At 48.0% G+C, this 24,112-nt stretch overlaps 1 protein-coding gene across 4 annotated transcripts in view; it reads right to left on the bottom strand.

Annotated features, from left to right (window-relative positions):
- LOC144798682 (polycystin-1-like protein 3) overlaps positions 1-24,112 on the bottom strand; it is a 1,031,816-nt gene that overhangs the window by 394,788 nt on the left and 612,916 nt on the right. For all 4 annotated transcript variants that reach the window (XR_013603613.1, XM_078669668.1, XM_078669669.1 and 1 more), the window contains exon 20: positions 23,765-23,864. Coding sequence is in view for 3 of the 4 variants with exons in the window: in XM_078669668.1 (XP_078525794.1) it covers positions 23,765-23,864 (100 nt within the window). In the remaining variant the exon portion in view is untranslated. The remainder of the gene's footprint in view (positions 1-23,764; positions 23,865-24,112) is intronic.

Genomic DNA, 24,112 nt, shown 5'->3' with positions numbered 1-24,112 from the left:
TTAGGGCAAACAAAGCAAACACAAGGAGATGATGGACAGAGCACTGAAACTTTTCAGACACTCACCCCCAGCCACAGACCTGGGTTGAATCCATAATCGTTCTTTAGCTCACTTCACCACCCCAGTTCAGACCCAGCCATATGCAAATCAGTCTTGACTCTGTGCCTCATGGGAACAGCCCAGCCCTAACTGCCAGGCCAGGTCCTCCCTGGACCGGCAAGAAAATAAGTTACTTACCTGTAACTACGGTTATCCAGTATTGGTATCTTTCATAGCTTCACATGCCTGAATCATTCCCCGTCATCAAGATGGGAGTCACACGGTAAAATACTCAAGCAGTGCCTTAAATCCTTCATAAGCTATAATGGCCTTTCAAAAAAAGGACCAAATGTTGGCTTCCAGCCAATCAGCTGTTAGCATCCTATAGAACACTCCCAGCAGAGGCCAGTTCTCCTCAGACTTGCAGGCAGGTCGCCCCCACACCGCCACTCGTCACCTGGTGGATTGCTGATTCCTGTGCCCCTTGCTGCCGCCTCCTGGTTCCTGAGCTTCACTCGCCCTGCGCATCAGTTTTTCCCCCCGCCCCCCCACCGCTCCCGTCCCGGCCTTTCCGCCGCTGCCTCCCTGCGGCCCCAGCACACCCATTGGCCTCCCAGCTTCCGCCTCCCATCTGCTCCTCCCTCCCAGGCCTCCTCAAATAGAGGCCGAGGGACGGTAGCGGGAGCGAGCTCTGACCTTGCTTGCAGGCAGGTCGCCCCCACACTGCCACTCGTCACCTGTTGGCCGGCGGATTGCTGAATCCTGTGCCCCTTGCTGCCGCCTCCTGGTTCCTGGGCTTCCCTCGCCCTGCACGCCAGTTTTTCCACCCCACCCCTACCGCTCCAGTCCCGGGCTTCCCGCCGCTGCCTCCCTGCGGCCCCGCCCCCCAGCACACCCATTGGTCTCCCCGCTCCCACCTCCCAGCTGCTCCTCCCTCCCAGCTGCTCCTCCCTCCCAAGCCTCCTCATATGCAGGCTGAGAAGCGGCCGTGCAGCGGGCGCGCCGAAGGCGCACCAAAGGCAAGCCCGTCTGCGCCCGTCCGTGCCTGGACCGCGCCAGAACCCCTGGACGCCGCGAACACCACAACACCAGAATCCACTACGACGCCAGCACCATCCACGCACTCAACGCCGGCCGAAACCACACCTAGTTCCAGGCCGCCCCAAAACGGACCCACGGACCCTTCTCCTGCCGCACCTGCAGCTTCACCTGCAACAGAAACACCAAACCTCCAAGGACTGGACCCAACCACCTCTGCTGCATACTCCTCAACACCCGCTCCGCACGCAAACACGCCATCGAGCTCTGGGACCTGCTCGACACCTCCGCCCCAGACGTGGCCTTCCTGACCGAGACCTGGTGGAACGACTCCTCGGCCCCTGACATCGCCATAGCCATCCCGGACGGCTACAAGATCACCCACAGGGATCGCGCCAACGGAATTGGAGGAGGAATAGCCATCATCCACAAGTCAACCCTCAAAGTCGCCACCCACGCAGACGACACCCTCAACACCGCCAAACACTTGCACTTCCGGATCCACACCGACCCCAACACCACCCTCAGAGGAACACTCATCTACAGACCCCGGGCTCAGTTCAGCGACTCCATCGCCGACCTCGCCAGCACCCACGCACTCGCCTCCGCGGACTACATCCTCCTCGGGGACCTGAACTTCCACCTCGAGAACAACAACGCCAACTCTGCCACCCTGATCGACTACCTCGCCAACCTCGGCCTCAGACAACTCGTTACCACACCCACCCACACCGCCGGCCACATGCTTGACCCCATCTTCTCCACAGGCTCCCACGTCGCATTCAATCACACCACCGAACTCCACCGGACCGACCACCACTGCATCCACTTCACCTTCAAGAAACCATCCACGCACCATCGCACCCAACAGCTGCCTCGCCGCTGCTGGAGCAAAGTCACCGAAGACCAGCTGCTCACCTCCCTCGCCAAAAACCCACCCACCGACCCCACCAACTCTGACGCCGCAGCCCACAACCTCAGACAGTGGATTGACGACTGTGCCAACACCCTCATCCCTCTCAAGAAACCCTCTAACAGCCACACCAACAAGAGAGCCACATGGTTCATCAACGAGCTCCAGGCCTCCAAAGGCGCATGCCGAAAACTAGAGAAGACATGGCTACACGAACGCACACCGGACAACCACGCAGCCCACAAGGAAGCCACCCGCAGACACCACCACCTCATCAGACTAGCCAAGAGATCCTCCTTCAAAGACCGCTTGGACAACAATGCGCACAACAGCAAAGAGCTCTTCAGCATCGTAAAGGAACTCTCCAACCCCAGCGCCAACGACAACCCGCCCTCACAAGAACTGTGCGACTCACTAGCCATCTTCTTCCACCGCAAGATCGCTGACATCCACGACAGCTTCAACACCACAACTGCCCCGACTACGCCAGATTCCACCCCCCTGTGAACACCACCAGCGCCAACCGCCTGACCTCCTGGTCCAACGTCAATGACGACGAGACACGCAAGGTCATGAACTCCATCCACTCAGGATCTCCGTCTGACCCGTGCCCACACCACGTATTCAACAAAGCAGACGCAGCCATCGCACCCCAACTACGGAAGGTCATAAACTTCTCCTTAGAAACAGCGACATTCCGGGAAAGCTGGAAGCACGCCGAAATCAACGCCCTCCTCAAGAAGCCCAAAGTAGACCCCAAGGAACTCAAGAACTTCCGGCCCATCTACCTGCTCCCGTTCCCGGCAAAGGTCATCGAGAGAATCGTCAACATGCACCTGACCCGCCACCTAGAAGACAACAACATCTTGGACCCATCCCAGTCCGGATTCAGACTAAACCACAGCACAGAGACAGCCCTCATCGCCACCACAGACAACATCAGGAGCCAACTAGACAACGGCGAAACATCAGCCCTCATCCTCCTGGACCTGTCAGCTGCCTTCGACACGGTCTGCCATCGCACTCTAAAGACACGCCTCCTAGAAGCCGGAATCCAAGAGAAGGCCCTCGACTGGACCACGTCCTTCCTCACCGGCAGAACCCAGAGCGTCCTCCTCCCACCCTTCTGATCCGAAGCCACTGACATCATCTGCGGCATCCCCCAGGGCTCAGCCCAACGCTATTCAACGTCTACATGGTCCCCTCGCACTAGTGGCCCGCCATCACGACCTCAACATCATCTCATACGCCGATGACACCCAGCTCATCCTCTCCCTCACCAAGGACCCACACACCGCCAAAACCAACCTCCACGAGGGAATGAAAGCCGTCGCCGACTGGATGAGGAGCAGCCGTCTGAAGCTGAACTCGGACAAGACGGAGGTCCTCATCCTCTGATCTACCCCCTCAGCCTGGGACGACTCCTGGTGGCCGACCACACTGGGAACAGCACCCACACCCACCGACCATGCACGCAATCTAGGATTCATCCTCGACTCCTCCCTCTCCATGTCTAAGCAGGTCAACGCCGTCTCCTCCTCCTGCTACAACACCCTCTACATGCTCTGTAGGATCTACAAGTGGATCCCGACCGAAACAAGGAGAACGGTGACACAGGCCCTCGTCAGCAGCAGACTGGACTACGGAAACACACTCTACGCAGGAATCCCAGCCAAACACCTACGACGACTACAACGCATCCAAAACGCCTCCGCCCGCCTGATCCTCAACATCCCTCGCCGCAGCCACATCACCGCCCACCTAAGAAACCTGCACTGGCTCCCCATCAACAAGAGGATCACCTTCAAGCTGCTCACCCACGCACACAAAGCACTCCACAACGCCGGACCAGCCTACCTGAACAGCAGGCTCCTCTCCGCCAGCCTCGCCCTTGCCGCTGTCCCCCGCATCCAACGAACGACCTCCGGCGGCAGATCCTTCTCCTACCTTGCCGGCAAGACCTGGAACACCCTCCCTACCCACATAAGGCAGACCCAAGATCTACTCACCTTCAGAAGACTCCTCAAGACCCCCCTTCCCCTCAGGGCCTCGGGACCATCACGGGTAAGTAGCGGGCTCCACAAATGCATTGATTGATTGATTGATTGATTGATTTCTAAGCACAAGCGGGAAGTAAGGATCCCAAATTCAATGAGAACTGACTTTACGGGGAGGAGGGTGGGTTGCATGTGAATCTATAAAAGATACCAATACTGGATAACTGTAGTTACAGGTAAGTAACTTATTTTCTTGTCCAGTATTGAGGTATCTTTCATAGATTCACATGCCTGAATCAGAATAGCAAGCAGTACCATGAAACTGTACTGTTGTTAGCGGACAGTGGGGAGTCATGTAACTTTTAACTTCCAATGCTATAGACATATACTAGAAAATTTCCAATAATCATTTAAAATCTTGCATAAAATGTGTGTACTGTACGTTCCAGCAGAATAAAAGACTAAAACCACCACTGTTGAGGTAAATCTTTCAAGATACACGAGCATTCACATCTATTAAGAATAGTCAAATACAGTTATATATTCATGTTACTATATATTTCCAGAAATACACAATACCTTTATTAGAATAAAGAAGAACTCCTCTTATCTCAAACAAAGAGGATGACCTTAATTGAAGAGTTGACGCAGTACCAATTGGCCCACCACTGTATCCACTCGTTGCTTAGATTGCAGACCGTAATGCTTCGTAAATCCTTGGACATTCTTCCATTTTGCAGCACAGCATATCTTGTCTAATGTCATTCCGGCAAACAAAGCTGCAGATGCAGAGACTGTTCTTGTGGAGCGTTCCTTAGTTCTTGCTGTCAGAGGCTTGTTAACCTTTTTGTGACAGAACTGGATCGCGGATGAGACCAACTTGGCGACCATAGCCTTCGTTACAGCCGTTCCTTGTTTGCCTTGTCCGTAAGCAATGAGGAGGAGCTGATCTATTTTCCTTATGCCCTTCGTCTTGTATTGGTAGATTTGCAAGCATCTCTCGATATCCAACGTATGCAATGCCCATTCTGCTGGACTAGATGGGTTTGGAAAGAAAGATTCTACATCACCGGCTCGTTGAGGTGCAACTGTGTTGGTACCTTAGGAATAAACGTTGGGTTCGTCCGTAGAGTTACATAGTTTTAAATGAAATGTATAAAAGGTTCCTTGACTGTAAAGGCTTGTATTTGTTCACCATCCTTGCAGAAGTAAGAGCTAGCAAGAGGGGTACCTTCCATGTGAGAAATGTAAGCTCCGCATTGAGAATTGGTTCAAACGGTTGTCTCATAAACTGCGCCAGGACCACATTGAGCTTCCATTCTAGAGGAGGTGCATGCACCGGGGGAAATGTGTGGAAAAGACCTCTCATGAACTGCTTTGTAAGACTAGATGCACAGAGAGAAGGAGCTTGTGGAGATTTCCTATAATGGGAAATTGCAACCAGGTGAACCTTCACTGAAAAGAAAGTGAGACCTGATTTAGAGGAGATATGGCAAAATCTGTTCAACAGGAGCTTGCAGTGAGTGAACGTTATTTCTTTCACACCAGAAACAGAATTGTCTCAATTTCAAACGATATGATTTGATAGTGCTCTCAGCACGGGATTTAGCGATGATTTCTCTACATTCTTGTGGATATTTAGGTCCCTAAAGTCTAGGAATTCAGGAGCCATGCGTGCAAATAAAGAGAGTGTTAGTCCGGATGATTCACTTGGCCCTTGATCCTCAATAACATCCTTGAGGATGGCTGTAGGCGACAGTAGGAGCAGTTCTGGGAACCAGTATTGCCTGGGCCAATGTAGCACTATCAGGATCAGATGACAGCCTTCCAATTTCATCTTGGTTAGCACCCTGGGAATTAACTGAATCTGGGGAAAATCGTAGGCATATATCCCTGACCATTGCGTTAAAAGGGAATTCTCCCTTGACCCTGGTAGAGGGAATCTGCTGTCATAGTACTGGCATTTGGCATTCTCCACTGTTGAGAAGAGGTTGAACGCTGGTTTCCCCCACTTCCAAAATACCTTGTCCAGCTAGGATTGTTCTAGCTCACACCCGTGACAACTGGACTGAGACCTGCTTAATGTGTCAGGTAGGGTATTGTGCAGACATCTGACATGCTCTGCCTTTAACGAGATCCCATGGTGTGTTGTCCATTCCCATAATTCTTGCGCTTCTTAAGATAGCGTAATGGATCTTGTTCCTCCTTGCTTGTTGACATAGTACATGCTGGTCGTATTGTCCATACGAATTAACAAAGAGGAGCTTGCTATTGTTTTGGCAGCAAAGCTTGGAGAAAGAGAGATATGGCTTTGAGCTCTGAGCTGTTGATGTGCTGCTTTCTCAGCGTTGAATACCAATTGCCCTGAATTTGCAAGACCTGTAGATGACCTCCGCAGCCCTCCATGGAGGCGTCTGTTGTTAGAATGAAATCTGGGGTTCTCTGAAGGAAAGTCAGGCCCTCAATGAAATATGTTGCCTGCAAACCACTACTGCAGTGATTTCACCATCCATGTTGTGATTCGAATTACATCTTTGAAGGATCCCAAAGCTTGTTGCCACTTTTTCTGCAGCTCCTCCTGAAGAGGGCTCAGCTTCAGTCTGGCTAGAGGTACCAGATTTATCTCGGAGGAGCACATCCCCAGGAGTGATTTGTACATTTGCACAGAAACTGACCCTTTTTTGATATGGTCTTCGCAAGCATTTGCAGACGTATCCGTCTTTCCTGAGACAAGAACGCTTTGTATTAAATAGTTTCTATGGAAGCTCCCAGGAAAGATATTACTTGAGTTGGATGCAAAACTGATTTTTCCCTGTTTAGGGTAAGTCCCAAAGTCTTCAACAAATGGAGGCAAGCTTTCGTTGCTCGGCCTCCTGCACTGTTGCTGCTTTGAGCAGCCAATCGTCGAGGTACGAAAATACTTGAAACCCCTGAGACTGCAGGGTCCCCGCTACTGGCGCTAGGCACTTGGTGAAGATCCGTGGCGCTGATTTGAGGCCAAAAGGGATTACTTTGAATTGATAGTGGGTACCATCCACTGTGAATCTTAGGAATTTCCAGTGTTTTGGATGGATTGTGATATGGAAAAATGCGTCTCCCATGTCAAGGGAAGCCATGAAATCTCCTTTGTTTAAGCAACCCAGGATGTTGAGATTCCTTAGGTCCAGAATCAGTTTCCATTCTCCTGATTTCTTTTTTATTAGGAAAAAACGAGAATAAAAACCTTTTCCCTTCTAAGCGAATGGTACTTCTTCTATTGCTTCTTTGAGAAACATGGCCAAGATTTTTCCTTTCTTAATAAGTGAAGACGAGGGGGAGGGGGACCCCTGGGTGGAGTGGTTGGCAGCCGCTAAAGGAACTATAGAGTGTGACCATTGATGACTAGGTCCAACACCTAGCGATCTGATGTTATTTTGTGCCACCGTTGTACATAACTGGAAATTTTCGCACCCACGGACAGGGAGGGAAAAAGGGCTGGTACCCTGGCGTGCTCATTGCTTTCTGCCTGAGTCACGGCCTTGTTGGGTTGCCCGCTTGCGTTCCCCTGGCGAGAGAAACCAGCTGTAGATGGTTGAAGATAAGATGGAGGGTTATAAGATTGCCGATATTGAGATTGATATGGCTGATATTGTTGTGCCCTCTGGTATCCTCCTTTTGTAAGTGGCGAACCCTCGCCCTCTAGTACCTCTGAATGGTACCCTTCCGTTCTGCAGAGTGCACAAAGACTTTGCGGTTTCCTTATCAGTTTTGATTGCCAATAGAGCCTCATCCATGTTTTTTCCAAAGAGTGACTCACTGTAAAAACCATATCAACAACCTTTGCTCGTACCTCAGGACTAAAGGTGGTTGCTTTTAGGCATCCCTGACGTCGAAGTACAGCCACTCCTGCTAACTGTCTAAAACCAGTATTTGCCACGTCGAGGGCACAGTCAATTGTCTCTGAAGCTACATGCTCACCCTCCAGCAGTATCTTGCGTGCATCTTGTCTGTTTTCTTCCGGGACGAGGTCTATTAGTCCTGCCATATCGGACCACATCTGGCGCTCAAAGTGGCCGATAATAGCTAGAGCATTCGCTGCTCTGATTGTCACAGCTGCCATTGAAGAAAATCTTTTCCCCAGAATGTCCAACAGGGGGGTAGAAAATGGGGTAGTAGGATTTTTAGATCGCCTTTGTGCAGCCTGGGAGATGACCAAATCTGGCTTAGGATGTTCAGTAAGGCAAGATGGAGAGTCATCAGGAGCCCTATACTTTTTCTCCACCCGAAGCAGCACCGGTGGTATGGACGCTTGTGTTTTCATAATCCCGATGCCCTCCTGCCCTATATGGTCAATGAAAGGTATGAAGTGTACCGCTTTTTTTGTGTCTTCCTTGAAATCATAATGGAAACATTGGGTTTGCTTTACTGTAATAGGCAAATGAAACCTGCTGGCTGCCCTCTGCATTAAGTTGTGAACCCCCCCCAAATATATTCTGGAGGAGAGTCTGACAGAAGGTGCGGAGGAGGGGATGGTGTTGGAATCACGTAATCATCCCAAGGGTCAGGACAGGTGCTGGATCTGGCAGTTCACCTTCCTCTACATCTTCCTCCGAGGAGGAAGTGTTCTGTGCTCCAGGGTCAACTGCCCCCGAGCCAGGCATATTCACAGGTGAGCTGGTGTACCTGCAGGTTCTCACATTATGCAGACGGTACTCCCTAGAGGTAATTTGTAGGTCTGAGAGAAGGGGGAAAATACACAAAATATATAGGCTGCAAGAGCACTCCCACTCGAACTGAATCTATTCAACAATGGCTAGAAGAGCTCACTGGACTGCCCTTGGCTGTGTCAATACAGTGAATACAACAGTATTTCATTCAAATACATACTTATTTATTCAATTCATTTTTTCATTTTAGAAGGAAAAAAAACAATACAAGTCGTGGCAAGCAATATTTACAAAAATACATAAATCAAACAACAGAAGCGGAAAGTAACAATAGCAAAGGGAACAGATTCATGGGTGCGATAATGCAGAAGGATAAAAAAAGAAGGAACACCAAAAACGATAAAAGCATGGAGAGGTACATGGAACTGTAGAGACCGATACGACACCATAAAAAATAATAATAATAATAATTAATTATAATAATAATAGATAAATCGATCAATAAAAGGCAGCAAAGTAAAATCATAGCAACTGGGATGGAAAACAAGTTGATCGTACATTTACTTAAGACTTTTAAGGCTTGGCTATGATTAACTAATCACTGCTTTAGCCATTCCTCAAACGGAGCCCAGATCTTACAGGCCAGCTTCCGCCTCCGCCTACCCCTTAGTGAAAATACTGAGAACTCCAAATTATATACAGCGAGCAGCCTGTCTCTCCAATTGACAAACGTGGGTGCCTCTGGGCTTAACCATTGTGAGGTGATACATAGCCGAATCATTGACATAGCTATGTACAAAAATGCAGACGCATGCTGCATATTTTTGGGCACTGCTACTCCTTCAGACCCCATTATCACCATCTCCGGAGAGATGGTGAGCGGCATATTAAGCGTAGAATTTATGAAGCGCTCCACATCAGATAGAAAATCATGGATTTTTGGGCAGGAATAGAACATGTGTATAGAGTCCGCTGCATGTAGCCCACACCTCGCACAGCTGTCGCCCTTCCGACCCCCACATTTCGCTATTTTGGCAGGCGTATAATAAAGATCGAACAGTGCCATATAGCTTTGCGTCCGGAGACTACCGGAAACTAAAGCAAAACTGGCTAAGTCCAGTGCCAGCCTAATGTCTACACCAGTCTTCCAGAGTTTACCCTCCCATTTAAAATGTTGTACTTCAAGATCGTCCGAAAAGTCAGACAACAAGTGCTGATAAATTGTACCTATTCTGGCCTTCTTTTGAATAAGTTCAAATATCATTAGCTCATCCAACATTGCGGGGGTTTTGCGTAGGTATTTATCAATGAAACTTCTAACTTGAAGATATTTAAAAAAATCATGGGTGTTTAACTGGAATTTGTCCCTCAGGGAAGAAAAAGAACCAATTTGCCCACCCACAACTAAATCTCCTATGGCCTTAAGACCCGATAAATGCCATCTAAAAGTGGTCTGGTCCTGAAAAATAGAGGGCAAGAGTTGGGCGGCTTTGAACGGTGTATAAGTATTAACATTAAGGATAGCCAGTTTCCGCCAAATTTTCTGCCAAACTGAGAACATAGCTGCAATAATCTTGAACCTAGTCTTCTTGAAATAGCTTGGTTCCAGAACTTGCGTCAAAATGCCATTAGCGGCCACACCTAGGCCGATCTCATAGATGGTAGGTATATTAGAACGCGGGACCTCAGCACTGTCTCCCAGCAAAGGTAAGCCTAGATGTTGCACCATAGCGGACCAATAGTATAATACCAGATTTGGGACAGCCCAGTCACCACGGTCCCGGGGAAGACACATCCATTTGGCAGCCCGAAGCGAACGGCGATAATCCCAAAGGAACCTATAACAAATCCTTTCGGCCCTAGACAAGCTTGCTTGTGACAGTTCCAATGGAATAGTCCTGAATAGTATATGAGCTTCGGGAGAACCAGCATTTTAAGAACACTGCAGCGACCATATAGAGAGAGATGCAGATGATCTAAACGTTCCAACTTAAGGTTCACAGATTCAACTACCGGATCCAAGATAGTGTCGACAGCGGCAGTAATTTTAACCCCTAAGTAAGTTGCTTCGCTGACCACCGGGGCATCAGAGGGTCGCATATTTGCTGATTGTACGACCTGCGTTTTTGAAACGTTTAACTTATAACCTGAGACCCGACCGAGTTGTTCAGCACAGTTCTTTAAGTCAGAGAAGGCAGAGGGAACATCAGACGTTAAGACAACAATGTCGTCCGCATAGGCCAGGGTCTGATACTCCGTACCATCGATCCTAATCGGTAATATATCCACATTTTCTAAGGAATGGATCGATGTACAGAGCAAAAAGCAAGGGTGAGCAGGGGCACCCTTGTCTAGTGCCTCTACTAATGGTGAAATACCCTGACTCCTGACCAGAAATGCGCACTGCTGCGACTGGGGAAATATACAGTGCTTGAATAGCATGAATGAATTCGACGCTGAAGCCCTTCCAATGAAGCACAGCCCACAGGAACCCCCAGGAGACCCTGTCAAACGCCTTCTCGGCGTCCCACAGGATCACACCGAGGGGAGAAGCAGTGACCTGGACCCAGTCCAATAGGGCAATTACACCCCAGACACGGTCCGCCGTGTACCTACCCGGGATAAACCCATGCTGACGCAGGGAAACCAATGGGGTGATCATCTCAGTGAGCCTAGATTCTAGAATTTTGGAATATATTTTGCTATTGCTGTTTATCAACGAAATTGGTTGAAAAGATGAGGGACTAAGCTCGGGCTTATCTTTTTTTTTTAAATAGAGCAATTGTGGTTTGGCGCCATGAGTCAGATACAATGCCGCCCTGTGCAGCCCTGAGAACAGATAAAAAATCCTGCCAAATTGCTGCGACAAACATCCTATAAAATTATAGAGGAACAGCATCTTGGCCGGCAGCCTTTCCATTAGCTAAAGATTTTACTGCCAACTCAACCTCCTCCCACGTAATAGGGGCAGATAAGATCTCATTCTGTTCGATAGTAATTTTTTGACGTAACTATGTCCGACAAAAATCCCTCAACCAAGGCCTCAGTCAAGGTGTCCCCAATACCTTCAGTGTAGAGCACTGTATAAAACCTTTGGAACACATCAATGACCCCCTCCTGTGTGTCCTGGATCACCCCATGCTGATCCTGGATTTTAATGATACGATTCTGTAAGCCTTTCTGTTGGAGCCTCTTGGCTAATAATCTGCCCGAGTTTTCACCATATTCGAACATCTTTGTGCGATATTGGAGATACTTAGCAGCAAGGTCCTGCCCAAAGGATTCCAAAAGTTTGGATTTAATTATAGCAACCGTCTGCTGGCTCTCATCTATATTAAGGCCGTCCTTAATTCTACATGTAAGTTCCAGCTCTGCGAGCCTGAGCTACTCGATACGGCTCTTCGCCTGCTCTTGCCCTGTCTTCCACCGATAAGAAGCAAAGCTCTTGGTCTCGCCAAGCACTGCGGCCTTTAAAGTATCCCAGACCATAGAGTCAGATGTGGTCCCCCTATTGATATTTAAAAATTCAATTACCACTTTCGCATGTGGACCAGATAGGCCTGGTCCAGCAAAAGTTTTCTTTCGAAAGTCCATGCTCTAGGGGCTCTACCTGAACGAGACCAAGGACATACCACAATCAGCGGATTATGGTCCGATATGATTCTCGGTGGGACAGAGATAGAGGCTACTTCGGCCGCCTGGTCAGACACGAAAACATAGTCAAAACAGACCATTTTATTATGGGGGCATAGTAGTATGTGTAACCATCATCGTGTTTATTATGCCGAAACCAAAGATTAGTCAAACCATGTTCTTAAACTAAAGTCTGTAGAGCCTTGAAGACTCTAGGCTTCCTACCGAAATACCTTTGATCCCCTGCCAAATTAAAGATGCCAGGCAGATTAATGTTTATGTCCCCACACACAAACGTCAGAGAGAGCAAAGCTGCTAATTCTACATTAGGATATTTCAACACTTGGGGATCATCTATATTTGGCCCGTATATCGTACAAATTGTTAAAGGTCTATTCTCAATCACTGTTTCGGCTAAAACCCATCTGCCCGCACTATCCTCTCGTACCTTAGTACAGGCCCCAACACCCCGCTTCAACAGAATGACCACCAGGGCCGGACTGGCCGTTGCGGGCACCGGGCAATCCCCCGGTGTGCCGCAATGGTGTGGGCCGGTTTTGGGACCCTGGGGGCCGTTTTTGTTACAGGACCGTTTTTGCAGCATAGCTGCAAAATCGGCCCTGTAAAAAATCGGCCGAAAACCGGCCCCGGCAAAGAGCTCGGTTGCACCCCCAACAGACCCAGGGGGGGGAGGCAGAGCACTTTGCCAGGGCTGGTTTTCATTCCCAGTCCGGCCCTGATGACCACCCCTCTGATCATAGAGGTCGGTCTTGAACAGGCAATTAAGTCGTATCCAGGTACTTTCAAACACTCGCGCTTTAGGGACATGGCGACAGAGCCTGAACAACATTTAACTATGCAGTACCTCCATGTCATGGGAAGGGGCAAGCACTTGATTTGCTGGTTTGCAGCATCGCTACAGGCGCATGCGGCGATTAACTTGGGGCCCCTTAGAGGCAAGTGGGAGCTGGATCTGGGAAGGCCACTACCTGACAAAGAGTGGGAAAGGGTCCTTAAAAGTCCAGTACACATCCCCAGGAACATGTGATTCCACCAGTTTCAACTTTTCATTGTCCACACGGCTTACCTTATGCCTGAATTGATCAACAAATACTTCAGCCGTATGTATGTGTTCTGCCCCAGATGTAATGAGGTGTGGGAGGGATTCCGGCACACACTGTGGAGTTGTCCTGGACTGGGCACTTACTGGAGCGCCATTAGCGAGCTGCTACGAAGATGCACAAACCGCACTATACCTTTTGACTGGCCCGAGTATATTTTGCACCATTTCAGGAGACCCCCCAAAGACAAGGTGTCGTCCCGCTTCCTGGACTTGGGGCTGGTTGTGGCGAAGCGCCTCCTCACGAGGAGGTGGAAGGCGCGGGACCCGCCATGTGTACGGGTGTGGACTTCCTCCCTCCAGGCGTGGGCCCGGGCAGAGTGGACCGCCATATGTAGGGAGGAAACGTTGGGGCTCCGGAAGGAACCCATAGCGGGGCGATGTGAGCACATGCTTACTACACTGCAGCAGCTGGCTGGGGGGGAGGATGCCGATGGCATGGAGGGGACAGGGGACGCGCTTGAGGATGGGAGCATACCACAGGTCGTTCTCCTGCCGAGGTAATTTGCTATGTACAGTATTTGCTCCTACGAGGCACGAGGACAACCGCGCAAGCACAGTCGAGGCCCGAGGGCGCCGAATGCCCTGGGGGTGGGGGAGTTGAGGACCCGGGAGGAGGGGGTCGGAGGGGGGGGGAAGGAGGGTTGGAGTATGAATGTGGTTTTGCAGCTGCAGTTAAAGTTTTCTCTTTTTGTTTCATGAAACGCATCATCTATTTGGAAGCCCAAGCAGGAGGGGTTCTCCCTGAATCATGCAGTTGGGCAAGAATCCAGCGTGCTGGTTATCAGGCACAGTCCCAGAGTATGCATTTGGGCAAAAGCATCATGGTTCAACCAACTCTAAGTGAATGCTCCATGTCTTACTTGTTGCACGCCTTGAACATTGTACACATAGCATGATATCTTGCTGTGCTCGTGCTTGTATGACTAATATGCCTATAACATTGTGCCCGCATTGTTGACGCCTCTACTGTGATATGTAATGTAATCTTTTGAAAATGCCAATAAAACAGATTAGACAAACACGTGCGCTTCCCCCGCGGTATGTGCGTCTCTTGTATACATAAGAAATACAGTTGCATAGAATGTACAATTTTAGAAAACAAGGCCCCTTTCTTGCCATCGTTCAGGCCACATATGTTCCATGTGGTTAAAGAAAGTTTACCCTGCCCCATCCATGCTTAACAAATAATCTGAACTCAGCTGTATACCTTTCTGCTTTTTAATCAAACAATCTGACATATAGGAAACTTGACCCATTTTAAGACCACGACTATAATATAAATCCCAAACCTTAGTGAACCCCCCCATCCCTCCCACCGTGCCCTACCGCTACCACCAACCCCACCCTTAACCCACTTACCCACTAAGTCCCCCCCTTCCGCACCCACCCCCCACCACCCCCTTGAATGGCAACAGGACCGAGGTCCTTGTGATGGAATGAGCTGATTCACCTGTTCTCCCTTAGATCCCTCATCCCCACATAATTAATAGCTGAGGGTTAGAGACGATTGCAACCCAAAAGTAAAAAAAGAGAAGAAGAAGGTAACTGCATAAGGGTTAGCACCCCTAGCAATCGACTCGCCCCCATCTTTGAATCGGTAGCCCTCTGGAATATTGTGAAAGTGGAACATACAAAAGCCCAGCCCTCCTTGACTATATGGAGCCTAGAATCTAGTCTGTCCCTGATTTATTATTTTCAATTTAGAGGGAAATAGCAAAAATGCTTAGGCATCGTTTGTCTGGAATGGAGATATTAGCTGGCGGAGCTGCCACCTCCGCTCAACTGTTGCTGGGCAGAAATCTGGCCTGACAAAGAACTCACAATCTTTCCCTACCCTTTTTCTGTCAGGTCTGGCTAAATCATAGATCTTCTCCTTCGCCAAGAAATTGTTAAGACAAATCAAAATTGCCTGGGGCTTGTCCCCGGCTGTTCCAGATTTTTGTCTCTGCTTGAAGGGAAACCGATGTGCTCGTTGGACCTCGAGCTGCCAGTCCCACTGCTTTACTTCTGGGAATGCCTCAGAGAAGAGTTTGATGACAAACTGCCTGGCATCTCCCCCCTTGCGACCTTCGGAGATCCCTAGGATCCTGAGATTATTCCTCCTCGCTCTGTTCTTTCTCTAAATCTGTCAGCTTCCAAAGTATATAATCTTTTTGTGCGCTAATCAAGTCAGTCAGACCCTTCTGAGTTGTCAGGGCATCCTTTAAATTGGAGATCTTCTCCTCAGCCTCTCCGATTCTGGTAGCGATATCAGAGCAGGTTTTTGCCAACTCTGCGGATTGAATTTTGGACCTTGCGACACCCCCCCCTCCGTACGAATGCTATCCTGTCGGGATTCCTCACGATGAGCCATGATAGTCTGGTAGATGACAGAGAGTGTGATCTCTCCCGGGGGCACCTCCAAGAGGTTGGTGGGAGGGGCAGGGCCCTTAGCCGAAGCTCAGGCACTGTCCCCTAAGCCGCGTTGTGCAGAGAAAGAATAGTCCCAAGACAATGAGCCAGGTGAACCTACGTCCTTCCTTAAAGCCCCTTGATCATTTGTGCTTGTAGTCTTGCGAACAGTACGAGGGCCGCAGAATGAGACCTCGTTGTTGAGAACTTCATTGAGCCACCAATCCCCGATATCGCTGCCATCGTCAGTGTGTTCAGATAGAGAGTAAAATGTGTCCCCCCCTTCGAGCTCTCTAGAGGACTCATTAACTACAGCAGAACAGGTAGGGACAGCCATTTGTTCAGGGATGCTTACAGCAGCGATAGCGTCACTTTGTACTGCCATCTGAATCACAGAGTGAACTGAGATAGATGCACTTTCAGTTTGTTGGACTACAGCTCCCATAATTCCGTTCTCTGGGGAACAAAGCACAGGTTGAAGCACTCTGACTTCTAAACCATCACAGTTGCTGGCAACTGCTGGGCTGAGAGCGCAGGGCCCCTGTAAGATAGGTTGGCCCTGCTCAGATGAGAGCGCCAGAGCAACACCTCCGCATGTAGCAGAGATGCCCAGAGTACATGCAGAGTCCGGGACAGTAGGAACAGCTCTTAGCGGCCGCAAAGGGACATCATTCACTGCCTTAGTGACATTCGGATGATCACGTTTGCCGGTCCCGGCATCAGCAGAGGCTTTGAGATTTCCAGTCTGGGTTTTAAAGAAAGCAGGTAAAGTCTGTTTTGTCTTACCACTGGAAACGGGCGCAGTTTGGTTGTTGCTCGGTTCTCCCGCTGCAGCAGCGTCTCCTCTTTGGGCTGAATGTGGCGCCTTGCTTGCATTGGAGAAATCTGTGGGGCTGTTAACTCGGGCTGCGGAGGATCGGGTTTTTGCGGGGGCATTTTTAACGGGGAGTTTCGGAGCCATATTGCCGCGGCTCAGCCTCAGGGAGCTGCGAGAGCAAAGATATGCGGTACGGTAAAGGGCCAATCTAAGCCAAAACCTTGATGCGTTGCTGGATACAGAAAAAACGATACAACCCTAATCATGGCAATCAGTAACTTGCTGTTCGACGGCAGCTTATAGATTTTGCAGCAAAACTCTTGCAGTCCAAGCGGCTTTGAAGACTTAGAGGGGGTGAGTCATCCAGGAGAGAGACAACACCAGCTCACTCGGCCGAGTGCTCAGCCGCCATCTTACCCATCCTAAATTCATTTTTTCAAAAGATAAAAACATTTTTTTTTAAATACACAAACATTTCTTTTTTTTATCTTTTATACACAATATTTTTTGTATGCCTTTCAGCATTTCACATTAAGGTGCATTATAAACATTATTTGTACAGAAACCCCATGCTGTGATCAACCTCACACCACAACTACCTCACATCACATCACAACCTTGCATGCCGTACTCATACATTCACACCTCACACACATACCACACCCAGCCACGAAGGCATACACACTTCAGATTAGGGAAAGAAAGGTTCATTTAAAATCCATGATTAGGTTGCCAGCTGGGGGTCCATTAGGTCGACGTACGTTTCAGTGGGTAAAAATAATTTGCATCCACCTTCTTCAGGACCTCTCCTTATGAGTAATATTTATACCGGACGGTAGTGGGGAATCTGTAAACAAAGGGAATATTTTAAGAAAAGGCGCCCATGAAAATGTTTTGTACCTGCAAGTTCTTCCACTTGAGGTACCTGATTTTCTGATTGCTGTTGCTGAGGAGGGAATCTCTGTCTATAATTCACCAACAAGGCCTAAAGATCCTCGATTAACGATGGGGGTAGATGGGCCATGTCCCTGGGGCGAGGTTCCGGTCGGAAGTTAAACTGATAACTATGACGTGGAGCCATATACCCTTGATGGTAATATTGAGCCTCCTCCTGATAATCTTCATCCTCCTCGTCATCCTCCTGGCACTTCACATGCAGCTCAGATGGGCTGTGAGCCACCCCATAGAGACTATCATCATCATCCTCTTCTCCCAGATACCCTTCCAACAGATGTGATGGAAGAAAAGGCAACATCATCGTCGACGGGGTGTCGACAGTGCAGAAGTTATGGACAAGGGCACCTCCTTCATCAACGGTGCTGTAGTGGACAGTGGTGTCGCCGTCGGCGGTGTCTTTGTCGAAGGACCTCCAGTGGATGAGTCCGTCATCATAGTGATCTTTGTCGATGGCAATGTAGTCGACGGAGGGGCGTTGACGGTCTTTGATGACGATGGAGCTCTCGTCATCGAGATGGAGACTCTGGTAGAGAGAATAGGAGACTGGATTGCTGTCGTTGTTACCTCTGTCGTCGACGATGTTACACAGATTGTCGTTGACGAGAGAGAGTTTGCCGTCGGCGATTGCTTTTTCAAAGTTTTCCAACTTACAGGATCAGAAGAGGAAGCTCAGGGTGATCTCTTTCCTTCCTGACAGGTGTAGAGGGCAAAGACCTTTCCCTGGGAAGGTTTAAAATGTATCCTCACCTCATCTGAGGAACCATCCTTGGATCTAGCCCTCTTGTGGGTTGTTGAAGCTCTGTCCTCAGAAAAAAGAGATTGCTGTTTTGTGGTTTGGAGCCACAATAACAATCTTCCCTCTCTGTCCTTGAGGGTCTTGTTAGAGAAGGTGCAACAGATTTTACAATCTCTCACCTCATGTGTAGAATAAAGGCAATACATACATTCCTTGTGTGGATCATCCACATGGACCCTTTTCTTCCCACAGGTTTTACAAGGGCAGAAAATGCCTTTTTTGTCTGAAATGATGTGCAGATTTGTTGAAGAGAAGAAACTGAGTAGCACTCAGGGAGACTCCCTTCCACACGACATGCGGTGAAAATCTGAGGAGAACTGGCCTCTGCTGGGAGTGTTCTAGAGGGCGCTAACAGACGATTGGCTTGATGCCAACATTTGTTCCTTTTTTAAAAAGGACATAGATAGACTACTGTTTAGATGGCCTTGGGTCATTATAGCCTATGAAGGATTTAAAGCACTGCTTGAATATTTTACAGTGGGACTCCCATCTCGACGACGGCCAATGATTCAGGCATGTGAATCTATGAAAGATACCGCAATACTGGATAACAAGCATCCTGGGACCAGTTTTGCGGTAACCCCCTCATCAGCCAGGCTAGCTTGAATCCAGTGGCAAAGTAAGCAAGGGACCCACGTCTGGGCATACCCTGCCAACTTAGGGCAAACAAAGCAAACACAAGGAGATGATGGACGGGGCACTGAAACTTTTCAGACACTCACCCCCAGTCACAAATCTGGGTTGAATCCATCATAGTTCTTTAGCTCACTTTGACACCCCAGTTCAGACCCAGCCGAGAGAAATGTAGGCTATTGTTAAATCAAATGTTCTGATACTTGCAACTGAGGCCCGCACACCTTACCACTGCCGCAGATTTTCCCAAGTATAATCATTTCGAGAACAAATTAACAACCAGCACACTATTCACTGAAAAGATTTCCTGGATATACAAATCCCTAATTATACATTACTATCTGTGGACAGACAAACCCAAAAATAACTAGCTTAATGAGAAGTATCTTTTTCAAGAAGCTGCTACTTGATATTTACTTTCTCATATTCTATACAGAAAACGTGTCAAGGCCTTAGACAATTGGCCGGATCCTCAGCGATAGAGCATTAAATTCAGCAGATACGAGGGTGTTCTGAGTCTAACCCTGAACAATGGCTGAAGAAACTCCTTGATAACACGCCAAGAATTTCATCACAGAATAAAAATACGTTGCTAACTCAAGAAGTTGTCTCAAAATAAAAGATTAAGAGCCGATTCACAAAGTACATTTTGTGATACGTGAAGTAGTAGTACAGGAATATGACTGACATACAACAAAATGCTATTCATAAACCTATGTGCAAAAACCAATGCCTTGCCTATCTTTTCTAAGCAGAAATCGTCCCAAACGTGGCTGAGTTTTCTGCACATGTAAGTATATGATTGATGTATAAATGTGGGAGGAGCCCGGGGGGGTTGTAGTAAAGGAGGAATACTCAAAAATTGGCAGAGTTTAGGAAAATTAAGGTGGGGTTTAGGTAGTGGCATACTAAAACAAACATATACCCAGAAAACAGTAACACCTTGTTATTCACAAACTGCACTTCTAAAGTTACTACAGCCCAAAAAGTCCCAAAACAGACATACCAATACTCTGATCCAGGCTTGGAGAAAATCTAGCACCACACATGGCCACTCACAAGTACTGTCATTATTTTTTAAAATGATTAGTTGCCTTGTTAATTCAAAACTGTCATTTTTTTAAACTTGTGTTAAAAATCTAAAACAAAAACTACATTAAACATAACTGAATTAAATGTACAAAATATTTTTTTTAATGTAAATGCTCTGTGAGACATACGGAAGGTACTCCGGATATACAATCAACGGTAATAAGTCCATCCTCTAAGTGCTAAGTGGCCCCCGCCAGTCATGCCTGGGGGCTGTGAGGTGAGAGTGGTAGAAAATGACTTTAGATACCTTGGAATTTACATTACAGTAGACCCTGAGGAGTTTATGAATGAAAACCTCCAAGAGCCCCTGAAACGACTGCGTAGTAGAGATACCAAGCATTGGCAGTCCCTCCCACTGACTACTAGGTAGAGCTGCACCTTTTAAAATGATGGCATTGCCCAGATTTCTCTTTGCTTTGCAAAATACCCCATTCTCTTTTCCCCCATCGTACTTCAGGGCGATAGAAGCGGAAGTATGCAACCTTCTATGGGATGGAAAGCCAGCATAGATAGCTATGAATAGGCTGATCAGGGGATGGTATGATGGTGGCTTAGCACTCCTGAACATACAGATATATTACTGGGCCCCCAGCTCATCGTGTTTAACCAGTGGCTTCACTCTGCCTAGACTGAACCAGCATTCCTCATGGATAGGCACGTCCTTGGGGAGGGAGGGGTAATGAGGGCACTCTACAACAAGACCCGCTGGACAGACCTCACAGGACCCACCGCACACACAGTCCAAATATGGTACACAGACCGTAGGAAACTGGGCTGGCATAACACAACAAAACAATTAACCCCACTCTGGGAGACCGGAAAATTAGGTAGACTGAGCAGCTGCAAAGGGTTCAAGCAATGGGATTTAATTGGCATCTCAAGGGTGGGTGACCTATGAATCAGAGGGAAAGTTATTACATTTGCGCAACTACAGGACAAATATGATAATGCTCCCACAAAATTGTTCCGCTACCTTCAAATTAGGCATGCACTCATGGCCATCATCCCACCAGATACTACCCTCCCAGAGGCTTCTCCACTGGAAGACAGGTTACTTACGGAAAGTATCGATAAACAAGCCATATCACTAACCTACCGAAAAATAATTAACAACAAGGCAGACCCTACACAGAGTCTCCGTGAGAAATAGCAGGCCAACATTGGAGAGCTAGACGACACTGACTGGCAGGAAGCGCTAGAGTCTCCACGAGAGGTGGCAATACCCTCAAGACTGCGACTGGTGCAACTCAAAAGTGCTCCACATGACATATTTATCTAGGGTATCATTAGCCAAAGTAGGGAGGGCTGACACTCAGCTCTTCTTGCGACAATATGGTGCAGTAGGTACATTCTTCGATACCATATGGGAATGCCCGGGTATCCGAACATACTGGGAAACAACCATGAACATAATAACATGGGTCAGCAGGGCTCTGGTACCACCATTAAGTGATTTGCCCAGAATCACAGGATGTTCAGCGTCATTGCCGGGACACGAAACCAGTTCCTCAGATTCGAGGTCGACTGCCCTAGCCGTTAGGCCACCTCCTCTCCCCAACATTACAGGATTATTATGAATGAAGGGGAAGCCACATAACCCCCTGCAAGACCCCTTGTACAGCAGAGATATTCATTGGTGGTGTTCACCATCCTGCATCTGCCAGCCCACTGCTGCACCTTACTGCCATCTCCCTGAGTCTGGAGGGAGCAGGATCTGCATGTTGCATTTCGAAGTTTCTGGTATTGTGGGGATATACAAACAAGGTCTACTAGCCCTAAAAAAAAAGAATTAAATATTGCACCTAAACTGCCGACAAATACGCAGGCGTTGGCAAGGTAGGAGAGGGGGAGGTCAAACGTTGAACTCATCCTGAGAACAAGGGTACAGTGGGTTTCCGAAATTGCCACTAAATAATAAAAACAAGTATCCTCCATAGCTTTATTTAGATATTCATAATGTTCGGCTCCTGTTAGTTTAAGAATATTTTTTTTTTACCTAGAACCGACGAACGCAACTCCTCCCATTTTTGAAAATTACACTCCCTCAATTTCTAACTATCCCTAAATAACACTTTGCTTTTAACTACATGTACTATTAAATAGGCGTATGTCAATACCCCCATCATTTCAAAATACATTTTCTAAAGGAATAAATATTTTATGATCTCACTTCCAAAATCCACTTCAGCACTCTGCCTTTGGAGTGAATGGTGAAATGGCAAAGCGTGGTGCCATTCGTTATCAATCAGTAGGCGTTCTGTTTTTTGAATCATGCTATCCTTTGTTTGCAAATTCCCAAAAACTGTCAAAAACGTGAAGCATGCTTAGACGTCGGTCTTTCTGGTGGATTGTAATGCGTTTTGGTAATGAGGTTTCTGATTAATTATATGCTTTGAGGTAAAGGAGGTTTCAGTGTTAGATATGGATGGTTTCCTGGTACAGTGAGGGCTGTTCCACTGATGTGGTCTTATCTCGTGTGAATCGGTAAACTGTAGTATGGTGGAATGGGGTGGGGATACTGGTGGGTTGACCATGTTTTATGACATGCTTTTTGTGGATTGAGGTGTGTTGAAATAGGAGTGAATGTGAGGGCCCTTGTGGGCACAGGGATGTTGGATTGTCAAGCTTCCAAGGATGCTTACCATGGGCAGAAGAGGCGTATAGTTTACGAAGCTGCCTCACATTCGAGCAGTTTGGTGTGTGCTGTGGCATGCTGTGCATAGGTGAATTTGAGCTATGCTGATGTGTAAACGTTTGAGCTTTATTGCAGAGAGTTTGATGCAAGGACCTGAAGTGAATTAATATGCTGAGACGTGGCAAACAGGGATTTGATTGGGCATGGCATCTCAGCCCATTGCATTTTGTGAATGTGCGGTGACGACTTCTGATCTAACTGTACATTGACGTTAGCCAACTGTGTATAGAATAGAAATGTCAAGAAGTGACACATACGGTCGTAGATAGAGGTATATTGGATAAATGCCTTTGGGGGAAACTGAATATTCCGAGCAGGGGCGGCCTTAGGCATGTGCAAGCTGTGCACCTGCACAGGGCCACCAAACCCCAGGGGCCGCCACGCCAATATATATCCTTAATATAATAATCCTCCGAGGATGGATACATATTTGCGTGGAGGCCCCTGGCAGGGATTTGGCGACCTCCGGCTCTGTTCCACTTACAAACCCCCCCCCCCCTCTTCACTGGCCTCCGCGCCTGCATTCCTCCGGGGACCCCCTACCTACGCTCCCTGCCCAGGACCGCCATGAGCCTAGAGCCGCCCCTGGTCTGAGAGTGATTTCTACCAAATGAAAGATTGTTTGACTGTCAAGATTATATGCACAGTTATCTGGAAGGAGTGGCACTATTCTGTTTGGGTAGGCAGCATGTCTATTATGGATTATAACATGCTGCTGTCCATATGTAGTGATGAACTGCAGTTGTGATATTTCTGCAGGACTGTGCAGCTATTGAATAGTGAGATTTGTAATGAGAGGAGTGTGAGTTTCATCAGTCGCGACATTTGTGCTGAATTGTCCACCATTGGGATGGAGAGATTTTAGATGGACTAGTAATGAGGTGAAATGGAGAGGAATGTTCGTAGGTGGGTTTATGGTGCCTCCCGAGTTAACTTTGTGTATTTGATAGTTGAATGATGGGCACATAGAAGCGGTAGAAATTATGAGGAATACCTAGCACTGCGAGAACCTCCTGAAGTTGATGCTCTTCTCCAGCGTCTTCCATGGTTTCTTTCTTCAGCACTCGAATCTGGATGACAGTCAGCGCAGCTGTCTGCATGGTAAAATAGAAGATTAGTTCTATGTTTTGACCTGTGTTATGTTTCCCCTGGTGAGGAGTGCAAATTACTGTGCAATTCAAGCTGAGGTGCACTGCACGCATGGAGAGAAGGAATCAGGAAGAAATTATATTATGTTGGCTAATTGTGGCTGTTAATCTTCCCTTCTCTGCTTGACAAACATTTGTGAACAAGATAAAATTAATTTATGTATATTAGCAACATATGCATATGTATGTGATAG

Source organism: Lissotriton helveticus, chromosome 12 (genome assembly GCF_964261635.1).
Source record: "Lissotriton helveticus chromosome 12, aLisHel1.1, whole genome shotgun sequence".
In the NCBI taxonomy this organism is placed as follows: Eukaryota; Metazoa; Chordata; class Amphibia; order Caudata; family Salamandridae; genus Lissotriton; species Lissotriton helveticus.
The sequence above is the reverse complement of the archived record's forward strand: the minus strand, read 5'-3'. Positions and strand labels throughout refer to the sequence as shown.